Raw genomic sequence first — 12,629 nt, 5'->3', positions numbered from 1 at the left:
AATAGCTATTATTGGTGCAGAATGCATCTACTTTATGGTCTCCACCACATTATGTTCCAGGAAGATAACCAGGTTAACAAGTTGATGGGAGTGACTATTTACCAAGCATTTAGTGTAGTACTCTGCACAAAGTACATGTTCAGTACATTCCACTGATTGATTGACTGGAAAAGGGAAGTTAGTTGTGGGACTAATTCTCCCTTCTTCCTTATTCTTCTGCCCTGGAGTTCAGCATTCCTTCCCTACCCTGCTGGAATTTCTCTTTTCATTCTGTTCTTCTGTGACTGGTGGTTAATAATAATAAGAGTAATAACTGTGGTTTTGTTAAGCGCTTAATATGTGACAGGCACTGTACTAAGTACTGGGGTGAATAAAAGCAAATCGGGTTGGACACAGTCCGTGTCCTGCATGAGGCTCACAGTGTCAATCCCCATTTTATAGATCAGGTAATTGAGGCACAGATAAGTGAAGTGACTTACTCTAGGTCTCACAGAAGACAAGTGCAGATCTGGGATTAGAACCAGGTCTTTCTGACTCCCAGGTCTTTGCTCTATGCTCTAGGCCATGTTGCTTCTCAGTAGCATGGCCTATGGGATAGAGCACTAGGCTTCGGGATATTGTTTAAAGCCAGGAGGAAAACTTTTTCACAGTTCTCCTTAAGAGCCATTTGGATGGATGATGAAAGGAAAACAGGAAGGAGAAGGGAGTGCTGCTCTGTTTCCAACCTCTTGTTCCCTCTCTGTCTTTTTACTGATATTTGGTAAGTGCTTACTGTGTTCCAGGCACTGTACTAAGCATTGGGGTTGAACAATATAATCAGTTTGGACACTGTCCATGTTCCACATGGGTCACACAATCTTAATCCCCAATTTACAGTTGAGGTAACTGAGTCTCGGAGAAGTCAAGTGACTTGCCCAAAGTTACACAGCAGACAAGTGACTGAGCTAGGATTAGACCCTGTCCTCTGATTCCCAAGCCTGTATTCTTTCCACTAGACCTCACTTTTCAATATATATTCCATATCCCTCTCTCTCCTGAGATTCCTATCCCTTTTTCCTTTGGAAAAGAAGTGCTAACTGAATATCTGAACTGAGTTTTGTATGCTTCCCCTCTGTCTGTTTATGCAGGGTAATGGTCACCCCAAAGACATTTTACAGAAACTGAGCCCAGTGAATGCTGAAAGGGCTGGACCAACTAAATGGCAGGGTATTCAGCCAGCATTTCCACACTACCTTACTAATGCCCTTAATTTTCCCAGAAAATTAACTAACTAATAATGTTAAAAGGTAATTGAATTCCCCAGAACAACCAAAAGAGGAAAAGCTGATGTGGGGTAAATGGCAGATAACAGAATTTTCTAGGGATTACTGTTTTTATTCCAGGAGAGAATTCTTTGAATGCTGAGGACAAACACTTCGGCTAATAAACAAGGCACCCAAAGGATGATTGCTGGTTCCTGACTATTGCTAAAAGTAAAGGCAGTAAATGGAAATAATTGGTCATTTTCATGATGATAGTATTGTACAAAAAGCACTTTCCCTTAGAAATATAGCACCAACCCAATCATATACCATTTGGAAGGAAACATTTACATCTTTTCCACAAAGGGGAGGAAAACTGACACTATTGTACATCTCAGCAAATAAAATCTGCTTCTCCTCTAGCTTTTCTCACCACAGTCTATAATTTCTCAAGGGAATTTAGAACCCTTAAAAGACTGAATGATCACTTTGCAAACGGGAGGGTTTATCTGCAGAATTGGGGCAGCCAAAAGACAGGTAGAGCAACTTTCCCATTTCTTTCTGGTAATGCACTTCACCCCAATCGATAGGGTGTTACTTAGAAACAGGCTTGAGTCCCTGTTTTAGCTCTCTCCATTGCTGGTTCCTTTGTTGAGGGCTACTGTGAGAGTGTTGATGGACATCTCCACCTGGATGTCTGCCTTCCACTTAAAACTCAACGTATCTAAGACTGAGCTCCTTATCTTTCCTTCCAAACCCTGTCCTCTCTCTGACTTTCCCGTCACTGTGGATGGCACTTCCATTCTTCCCGGCTCACAAGCCCACAACCCTGGTGACATCCTTGACTCTGCTCTCTCATTTACCCCACACATCCAATCCATCACCAAAACACACTGGTCTCACCTTCACAACATCGCCAAGATCCACCCTTTCCTCTCCACCCAAACTGCTACTTTGTTGGTACAATCTCTCATCATATCCTGACTAGATTACTGCATCAGCCTCCTTTCTGATCTCCCATCCTTCTGTCTCTCCCCATTTCAGTCTATACTTCACTCTGCTGCCCAGATAATCTTTCTACAGAAACACTCTGGGCATGTCACTCCCCTTCTCAAAAATCTCCAGTGGTTGCTTATCAACCTTCACATGAAGCAAAAACTCCTCACTATTGGCTTCAAGGCTCTCCATCACCTTGTCCCCTCCTACCTCACCTCACCTCTCTCTTACTACAGCCCAGCCCACACACTCCACTCCCCTGCTGCTAACCTCCTTACTGTGCCTCGTTCTCACCTGTCCCACCATTGACCCCCTGACCTAAGTCCTACATCTGTCCTGGAATGCCCTCTCTCCTCACATCTGCCAAACTACCTCTCTTTTCCCTCTTCAAGGCCCTACTGAGAGTTCAACTCCTCCAGGAGGCCTTCCCAGACTGTGCCCCCCCTTTTCCTCTGCTTCTCCTTCCCTCCCCTCCCCACAGCACTTGTCTATATTTGTGCATATTTATTTCTCTATTTTATTAATGTGTATGTATCTATAATTTTATTTATCTATTTTGATGCTATTGATGTCTATCTACTTGTTTTGTTGTCTGTCTCCCCCTTCTAGACCGTGAGCCCATTTTTGGGTAGGGACTGTCTCTATCTGTTGCTGAATTGTACTTTCCAAGCGCTTAGTACAGTGATCTGCACATAGTAAGCACTCAATAAATATGATTGAATGAATTAATTATTGAAACCATTTCCTGGGTGGTAGCTATCATGGCGTTTTCAGAGTGCTGAACCACCCAGAAAACTGCACCAGTAAAACAATAAGTCCTGATGTGGCCATTTCCATATGAGAAAGTGGATGCTTTTCTCTCATCTTTCCCACAGCATGGAGTGAGTTGGCCAACAGTAATAATAATAATAATAATGGTATTTGTTAAGCACTTACTATGTGCCAAGCACTGTTCTAAGTGCTGGGGCAGATACAAGGTCATGAGGTTGTCCCACGTGGGGTTCACAGTCTTAATCCCAAATTTACAGATGAGGTAACTGAGACACAGAGAAGTTTAGTTATTTGCCCAAAGTCACACAGCTGATAAGAGGCGGAGCCAGGATTAGAACCCTCTATTTCTGACTCCCAAGCTTTTGAATCTCTTTCCACTAAGCCACACTGCTTCTCTAGCCCCACTTGCTCCTTCAGCAAGCCTGGCAAGGCTTCAGGTGGGACGCTGGGGGTGGGGACTGTTCTGGAGAGCAGTGAGAAGTCAACCTGCTCCTCCGCCCTTACTCTGTCAGAGCTTTAGTTCTTTCGGACTTCTCTCTGCATGGTGCAATCCCTGTTCACCCAGTGGAGATGCTGCACATTCATTGCACAGCTCAGGACAGGAGGGATGAGAATGTGAAAAGTCGGTCAAGTAGACTGCTCCAGCCTGTCCTGGGCTGGGATATCAACCCAGCTCACACACTTTGCTCCTCTAAGGCTAACCTTTTCACAGTTCCTCGATCCTGTCTATCTTGCCACCTACCCCTTGCCCACGTCCTGCCTTTCCTCCTCATGTCCAACAGACAATGACTCTCCCCCAACTTCAAAGGCTTATTGAAGGCACATCTCCGCCAAGGCCTTCCTTGACTAAACCCTTCTTTCCTCTTCTCCCACTCCCTTCTGCATCACGCTGACTAGCTCCCTTTATTCAGCCCCACTCCCAGTCCCACAGCACTTTTGTACATATCTATAATTTATTTATATTAATGTCTATCTCCCCCTCTAGATTGTAAGCTCATTGTGGACAGGGAATGTGTCTGCTTATGGTTATATTGTACTCTCCCAAGTGCTTAGTACAGTGCTCTGCACACTGAAAGAACTCAATAAATTCAATTGAATGAAAAGACGGAGCGGTGGAGGGCAGGTAGGATGGAAAACTAGGGTTTGACAGGAAGGGAGAAGAAAAGAAAAGGATGAAGGGAAAAGAGGAGCAGCAGTTACTATGGTTTACAAATAGGGTGGCCTAGTGGAAAAAGACAGGCCTGGGAGTCCGAGGATCTGGGTTCTAATTCCGCTTCTGCCTAGCCTTCAGCAAGTTACTTAACTTCTCTATACCTCAGTTTCCTCATCTGTAAAATGGGGGTTTAAAACCTGGACTTTCTCTCCTTTAGATGGTGAGCCCCATGTGGTCTAGGGACATGAGAAGTAGCATGGCCTAGTAAAAAGCAACATGGCCTAGGGGAAAGAGCATGGGCCTAGGAGCCAGAGGACTTGGGTTCTAATCCCAGCTCTGCCACCTTTCTGCACTGTCACTTAACTTCTCTCTGTCTCCAGTACCTCATCTGCAAAATGGAGATTAAGAGTGTGACCCCCATGTGGGACATGGACTGTACCCAACCTAATGTATCTGCCCAGTGCTTAGTAGAGTGCCTGGCACAGAGTAAGCACTTAAGGAATTGTTGTTGCTGTCTAATGTTGTTGAGTCGTGTCCGATCCATAGCGATGCCATAGACACATCTCTCCTAAAACTCCTCACTTTCATCTATAATCATTCTGGAAGCATATCTATAGAGTTTTCTTGGTAAAAATACAGAAATGGTTTACCGTTGCCTCCTTCCGTGTAGTAATTGAGTCTCTGTCCTCGACTCTCTCCCGTGCCGCTGCTGCTCAGCATGGGAGAGTTTTGACTTGAAGCAGATTTCCTCCCACTCACTAGCCACTGCCCAAGCTAGAAACAGAATGGGTATGCCTCTGCTTGACCCTCCCTCCCAAAGCTGAGACTGGTAAAGTACTGGAAACTCTCCACGTGAGACCCCTGAGAGGGGACTTAAATAATACTCCCTGCAAAAAGGGAGCCAGGGAGAAAAGTCTTTTTTATGGTATTTCTTAAGTGCTTAATATGGTCCAGGCACTATTCTAAGTTCTGGGGTAGTTACAAGCAAATCATTTTGGACACAGTTCATGTCCCACATGGGGTTCACATTCTTAAACCCCATTTTACAGAAGAGGTAACAAAAGCACAGAGAAGTTAAGTGACATGCCCAAGGCCACAAAGCAGACAAGAGTTCTTCTGACTCTATACACCAGGACACTCTGCTTCTCTTCTTTTGCCTGAAGTCTTGTTGTCCAGGCTTAGACCCCACACCCTAGAAGCATGATGACAACAGCCCAGGGCCCAACCTGTTCCAGTAAAAGGAATTTTCCTTTTTTTTCCCCCCTTTCATCTCTGAATCCATATATCTGCCTGAGATAAACAATCCTTCCCTGTATGTACAGTATATACTTTATCACATAGTACTCTCCCAAGCACTTAGTACAGTGCGCTGCACACATACTAATAATGGTTAATAATAATTATGGTATTTGTTAAGCACTTACTATAGGTCAGGCACTGTACTAAGCACTGGAATGGATACAAGCAAATCTAGTTGGGCACAATCCAGGTCCCACACAAGGTTCACATTCTTCATCCCTATTTTACAGATGAGGTAACTGAGGTACAGAGAAGTGAAGTGGCTTGCCCAAGGCCACAGAGTAGACAAGTGGCAAAGCCGGCATTAGAACCCATGACCTTCTGATTCCCAGGCCTGGGTTCTACCCACTATGTCATGCTGCTCCTCTAAGTGCTTGATACGTACCATTTATTGATTGATGTTGGTCTGAAACACTGGCTGCTGGTTTAACTCAAACTCATTCAAATATTCAATGCTGTGAATTGCCTAGTACCAATTCCTTGAACTACAAGACCTCACCCTGAGAACTGGGCATATCTTTCATGCCTCAGATGGGCTCAATCTTAGAGAATTCTGATTCATGTTTACCTGGATGTTTTCTGAGCATGAGCAGACCCCAAAATTAGTAATAGGTTCTCCACTGGAATTCCATCGACTCAGGCTGCTGTTCTTTGAACACCCTCTGCAAGGAAGCATGAAGGAGAGGTGGAATTTTTGTTTTTTTTGATTGGATATATAGGCACACAACATCAGAAGTGGTACTCTGGATCTCTGTCCAAGGTTTGCAGTTTACTAACTGGATTTGGCAGGGGCATGTCTAGAATCTCTTCCAACTGGATGGTGTCCCAGGATCCAGACCCAATACCAATAGAGGAATCTCGAGTCCCAGCCTGGATTAATGCCGGCATGTACTGTATTCTGGGTCCATACCCTGTCTGTAACCACCTGCCTACTTGTTTTTACATCTAATGCCCCAGCACGAATCTGGCTATGACAGATGAGAGCTCATGAGTGGCAGTGTTAACCCTATAATAAAATCCTCTGCTCAGGACCTCGGTCCTGAAGTCTTTGAGACAGGCCCAAAGCCTAACCGTCGCTAATGGTGGGAGACGCCATCATGAAGACAAGGGTAAAATCCTAGGTGAGGGCGATATATTTTAATTGCGGGGCCTGCTCCAATTAATGTAAGTTCAACCGCTTATTATGCTCGTTTGGAAGGGATTGTTTCAGTACACGGAAAGTGTCAGCAGCTTCCTTATAGATTCAGGGTGGCCTAGCTGGGACATAGCCACGTGGAAGTTAAAGTCTGCAGGATTATAAAGTCTTTAGGTGTGTTCGATTTTTGAAAGTCCTGAGAAAAGGTGGCTTAAAAAAAATCCTGAAGGAGAGATGACTCAGAAAAATATCTAACGACAAGGTAGGGTGCTTAATCTCCTGCCTTGGCTCAATACACATGCAATAAAGCCGCTTAAATTGTTTGCATTTTTTTCTCAAATAAATACAGAATAGATTTAAGCCAGGTAAGTCATTCAATATTTAATATAAGGATTTTTAAAAAAAAAATTAAATTCTCTAAGCTTCTGAGGTCACATTATTCTATGAGAGATCATGAAAACTTCTATGGAAAAGTTAGTTCCTAGAGGAACGTGAGAGAGATTAAGGAAATTAATGGACATTGTTGACTGCAGAGTGCTACCATATTTACTATTTTTTTTCAGGTTAGGACTCTGGAAAGGGAGGGAAAGAAAACGATCCACTTACGGATTACTAGTGTTCAAACACATGTTATCTATTCCAGGGAAAGATAACATTGCCGACACTAATGCGTCTGTGGTGGGATGAGAGTTCCTGCAACATAAAAGGAGAAAAACACTTTTACTACTTTTCCTTTACTTTATAAATACCCTTTGAAGCCTTCAAAACTGCTCTTTTTCTGGGTACCTAAGAAACATCTTGTCTAAGAAAAATCCTATCATAGAAAAAATGGTATTTATCCTGACAGACACTAGAGAAAGAGTCAGAAATTTTTTTCTGCTTCATTTCTCCCTAGATTGATGTTCTGGTAACATAGTTTGAGGAACAATAATGTGGCACATCAGAATCAGAGAGAGCAGATTGCAACATGACTCCCTGCGGTTACATATCAAGGCGGTGCTGGGGCTGGGGGATGGCTTGGCTTTCTGAGTCTCAGTTTGCTAATTCCAGCTAGCACAGTTCACTATGTCCCTTTGGGGTATAAAAATCAATAAAATCAATTCTCAAGCTACAGATGGAGGGAAGAGTCTTTGCTCCTCTTCTTTTCTCTAGTTGGAAGTGGAAAATCACTAATCTGTGCTCCCTCTCCTCTGGTCCTACTACAACAGCAAAAAACCCCAAAAGTTACTGCTGCTACAACTACTACTAGTACTAGAACTACTACTGAGAAGTATCATTGCTTAGTGAAAAGATCTTGGGCCAAAGAGTGAGAAGACCTGGGTCCTAATCTTGGCTCCAGCACTTGCCAGCACGTGAGACGTTGGTCTAGTCACTTAACTTCTGTGTGCCTCAGTTTCCTCATCAGTAAAATGGGGATCAAATCTTCCCGTGGAGTCCTATGTGGGACAGGGACCGTGTCCAACATGTTTGGCTTGTATCAACCCCAGTGCTTAGTACTGTGCTTAGCAAAAAGTAAACACTCAACAAATTATCGACCATAATAATTGTTGTTATTACTACTCCTGGTACAACTACTTCTATCACAACTACTATTACTACTACAAATTCACACCTGTGAGTTCTTTCCCAGTGCTTAGTCTAGTGCTCTGCTTACAGTAAGCACTAAATAAATACAATTACTACTACTATTATCAGTGATCCAGAACCCCAGCCCACTGTGCCCCTGGGGTTTTTGTGGAACAGGGAAGGTTTGGTGTCAGACATGGAAGACAATAAGCTGGACTTTAAGGTAGCCCTCTTTCCCGCACGTGCAGGTGGTAGGAAAAAGGCTTCCAACTCTTTTTAAGTGGGGCTAGCAACCACCAAACAACTTTGTAATTCATTTTGGAACATTTTGAAGGTCAGTTTTCCCTTCCCGCTGCTTTAGATTAGCTAACTACCAGAGTGTAAGGAGTTGGAGAGGGAGGGGTAGTCGCCCCCTCACTAGGCAGTGTAGCTTAGTGGAAAGAGTGCAGGCTTGGGAGTCAGAGGTCATGGGTTCTAATCCCGGCTCTGCCACTTGTCAGCTGTGTAACTTTGGGCAAGTCACTTAACTTTTCTGTGCCTCAGTTACCTCATCTGGAAAATGGAGATTAAGACTGTAACCTCTGCCTGGAACAACCTGATAACCTTGTATCTCCCCCAGGACTTAGAACAATGCTTGGCACATAGTAAGCGCTTAGCAAATAGTATTATTATTATTAACATCACTCCCCACGTTCCCTGGTTCCAGTAGGAAAGCTGAAAGAAATACTCAGAGGCCTGGATAGGAATAAGCAGCCTTGGGGAGATGTTACTTAATTTCATTAAAAAGGACACTTACCCATAGAATGTTGTCTGGTCGGAGGTGCCATAGAGGGCTGGTGAGAGCTGGATTTCTGGGTAGCTGGTCCCGCCATTTCTCAGCGTCCCAAGCCCCATGGCTGTGGTCACGAAGACCACCGGGAGGACGATCTGAGCTATGAGACCTTTCCAATTGCGCCGAGTATGGTGGAACCTCTTGATGAGCATGGCCACTATCTTCTTCATCAATAGGCCAAAACCATCCAATCTGCCAGTTCTCATTAGGATTTTGTCTATTTAAAGGGAAGTTGCCAGACACAGAAAACAAGTCACTTCGTTACATAGGAATCACCCATTTTTGTGCAGGGCATTTGGAAAAAACTTTCCACTGAATGGTTCCCCCAGAGCCAAGAATTAACCTCTGTGGAATCAGGCCTGCATGATTCTCAAGGCCCTCAGAACCAGTGCGCCTCTTGGATGATAGGATGAGGATAGATTTAGAAGGAAGTAAAACAACTAAGAGTAGCCAGAAGCTCTCCAAGTCAAAATATCTTCTTCCTGACTCTGAATCTGACAGATGGGTGCTGAGTAAATTTCTGACAATTACAGACACCTGGGAAACAATGCTTCCCGAGCAGAGCCTCTATTAATGAATAATCCCAGCCACATAAAAGTGCACTTAATGTATGATAAAATGGCAATAATCGCCACCACTGTGGGTAATGTTCATTTCACATCTCAAATTATGTGTTGTGAAAATCATGATCTTCATTGGGCTGATAAGGAAAAATACAAAGCTGCTTAATTTAAAATGGATTCCAATTAAATGGAGTGAATGAGTTTAAAATTCAGACTTGTATCTCTACAAAAGGGAATAGTAATGGAGGTGAATATTTTCAGTTCATTAGTATGCTTTTCTAGCGCTTTTGAAATTACATATGGATGACTTACAGGTGTATCAAGTAGACTAAATGTGCTTTCAAAAAGATAATGTCAATGAAGGGAATATTTTTGTCTGAATAATGGCCCTGAACAGTGAAACCAAAACAGAGGCAAATAACTTACCTTCCTGAAGTATACAATGATTTTCTAATCAAAGGGTTCATTTCCATCAACTTTATGCTTAATACACTAAGAGATTATAAAAGAGCAATGTGGAACATATCCAGAGGATGCTCTTTTCCAGAACTAGGCAAAAGTCCTGGATTCTCTTTAGTGAGTTTGGCAGGTAGACATTTACTATCAGAAAGTTTTGTTTCCAATAACATTGACTAACTTAGGCAAACATAAAAATCCAAAATTGTCATTTTCAAATTTTCCATGCTATCAAAAAGTTCCCGCCTTTAGTGGAACAGTGTCTTTTGTGATACCAATTAGATTCTGGATTGGCCAAAACTTGCTTGTTATCCTAAGGAAAGTCTTGAAGAGGAACTGTTTAAGAAACAATTTCTCAATGGTTCAGTGAACAGAAAGAATTTGACTATTTGTGCTAGCAAAAAAATAATTCTTAGTAAGACATTTGATACTTGCTCATTAAAACACCAACTGCTAAACAGCCTGTTTTGCAGTGACACTTCTTATTGAAATTAAGAGCAAAATTTGAGCTTAATTACCATCTTTATCTGTGAAACTGCTGCTGCTCACTGAGCAATCATCTGGTGTCATTATTCCATTGGACATGCCAGTGTTCTTTTGTGGCAATTTTTCAGCACTCATCTCTGCATCCTTCTGGGGGTCTTTAGTGAGGTTAAGGAACACCTATATAAACAACATAGCAAAGTATATTACTGAAGCAGTGTCTATATCAACAGTACCGGGTGCCTACATTTGCTGAGCAATGAATTATTATTACCATTATTATATGTTATGTGCTTACTTTATGTCAAGCACTGTTCTTAGCACTGGGGTAGATACTACTTCATCAGGTTGGACACAGTCCCTGTCCCACTTGGGGCTCTCAGTCTAAGTAGGAGGGAGAAAAGACACTTAATCCTCATTTTACAGTTGAGGAAACAGAGGACTTGTCTGAGGTCACACAGCAAGCTATTGGCAGAGCTGGAATTAGAACCCAGGTCCTCTGGCTCCCATGACCATGCTCCTTCCACTAGACCATGCTGCTTCTCACTGTACAAAGAGCTTGGAGACATGGAAACAGCAGAAGACTAATCCGTGACCTGAAGAAACTTGCAATACTACATTTTTATTCCCTGGGGAGTACAGATTTGCTTCTACATTAGCATTTTATGAGTCGAGATTATTATTTCCATTTGTTACAGTGAACATTTGTGTATGTACTAAGTCGAAAAGACTATTTTGGGGGAAAGAAATCGAAAAATTGTACTTTACTACTAGTTAATATTGCAAATGATCATTCTTGCATTTTTCTTCTTTTCTTCCCAATGAAAATATTCTTCTGTATTTTCCTGTTTCCTGTTTCAAAAGAAACCTGTTTGCTAGCCACTTGACGGTTGGCTGTTCATACCTCTTCCACAGTGGTGTCAGAAATTCCGTAGCAGCCAATGTTGAGGTCATTCATATCATTATCAAGCATTCGTAGGAGAGACAGGTAGGCCCCAGAAACCTTTGTGTTGAAAGGTGGAAGGACATATACCAGTTCTCCACCAATATCCTCCTTGAGATAGGCTTCGGGGAGGTGCGACTGAATCATGGAGGTCACGGCCAAAGTGTTGCATATTTTATTTGAATTTATGTGTGGACTCTGGAAAAGAGGGAAAGTTCTCAGGAGCTGTCATGGGGACTGCGATAACTTTCAAACTGTTTCAGCCTAGGATGTCAATGCCCTACCACTTTCCTTTCAAAGAACAAAAGGTATTTTTGAATTTTGAATTCAGCTTCTCAGTGGACTCTGCTCTACCCAACATGAGCCCATTGCAAGGAGAAAAGTCTACTCAGTGGTCTCAATTTGAAGTCTACGTTGGAAAGTTGGAGGGACAAAAAGTTATGTATTCATTCTTGCATTTCCATTCTCTCTGATTTAGAGCTCATCTGAGCCTCTAGTGCATAAAGGTCAACTGTGGCCTCTAAAGGCCAAAAAGAAGGCATATTTTTGAATAGGAATTTCCCTAAGAAAATGTCTCCCTTTTTGGTTCACTCATAGCCTGGGGGGAATACAACAGTAGTCATTGACCCATTGCTAATGAGATTGTGGATTGGAGGAAAATTCCAATAACCCCTCCTGCAAGGCAGTCCCAGGAACCGTGTCATCAGCTCATATCCTTGATAGACAGACTGCATGTCAAGCTTTTCTGCTGCCCTGAGAATTAAACCTCATTCTGCCCCTTCTCTGGAACATGGAGTTGAGGGGAGAGGAGGCCCTAGACTGAGAGGTGAGGCTAGTACCTGTCAACTGAGCAAACTGATGAATCACAAGACATGCACAAGAATGCAATTTCACAACTACAGAGCCTTGCGTTACAAGCCGCTGAATTTAATGGTTTTGATTCCCATGTTGCTAAATTGCAACCCTAAGTTCTAATAGTCTTCATATTATTTATTGAATGCAAGGCAGTGGTAGTGCTATAAAGAAGCATGTGAATTCTGTGAAATGTGTTACAAATACCACAAGCATTTCCAGCAAACTCTTCAAATATGCCAATTCAATTGATCAAGCAAACAATCAATCATATGTATTGAGTATTTACTGAGTGCAGAGCACTGTACTAAGCTCTTGGGAGAGTACAACACAACAATA

General features: G+C 42.7%; 1 protein-coding gene across 1 annotated transcript in view; it reads right to left on the bottom strand.

The window, feature by feature from the left end:
* Positions 1 to 12,629, bottom strand: part of ABCA12 (ATP binding cassette subfamily A member 12) — a 137,622-nt gene that overhangs the window by 40,170 nt on the left and 84,823 nt on the right. Inside the window, exons 28-32 of the mRNA XM_029068474.2 lie at positions 11,400 to 11,636; positions 10,531 to 10,675; positions 8,958 to 9,210; positions 7,202 to 7,288; positions 6,029 to 6,122 (exon numbers count right to left, since the gene is read on the bottom strand). Coding sequence (XP_028924307.2) covers positions 6,029 to 6,122; positions 7,202 to 7,288; positions 8,958 to 9,210; positions 10,531 to 10,675; positions 11,400 to 11,636 — 816 coding nt within the window. The remainder of the gene's footprint in view (positions 1 to 6,028; positions 6,123 to 7,201; positions 7,289 to 8,957; positions 9,211 to 10,530; positions 10,676 to 11,399; positions 11,637 to 12,629) is intronic.

The sequence above is a fragment of the Ornithorhynchus anatinus genome, chromosome 7, assembly GCF_004115215.2.
Source record: "Ornithorhynchus anatinus isolate Pmale09 chromosome 7, mOrnAna1.pri.v4, whole genome shotgun sequence".
NCBI classification, from domain to species: Eukaryota; Metazoa; Chordata; class Mammalia; order Monotremata; family Ornithorhynchidae; genus Ornithorhynchus; species Ornithorhynchus anatinus.
The sequence above is the reverse complement of the archived record's forward strand: the minus strand, read 5'-3'. Positions and strand labels throughout refer to the sequence as shown.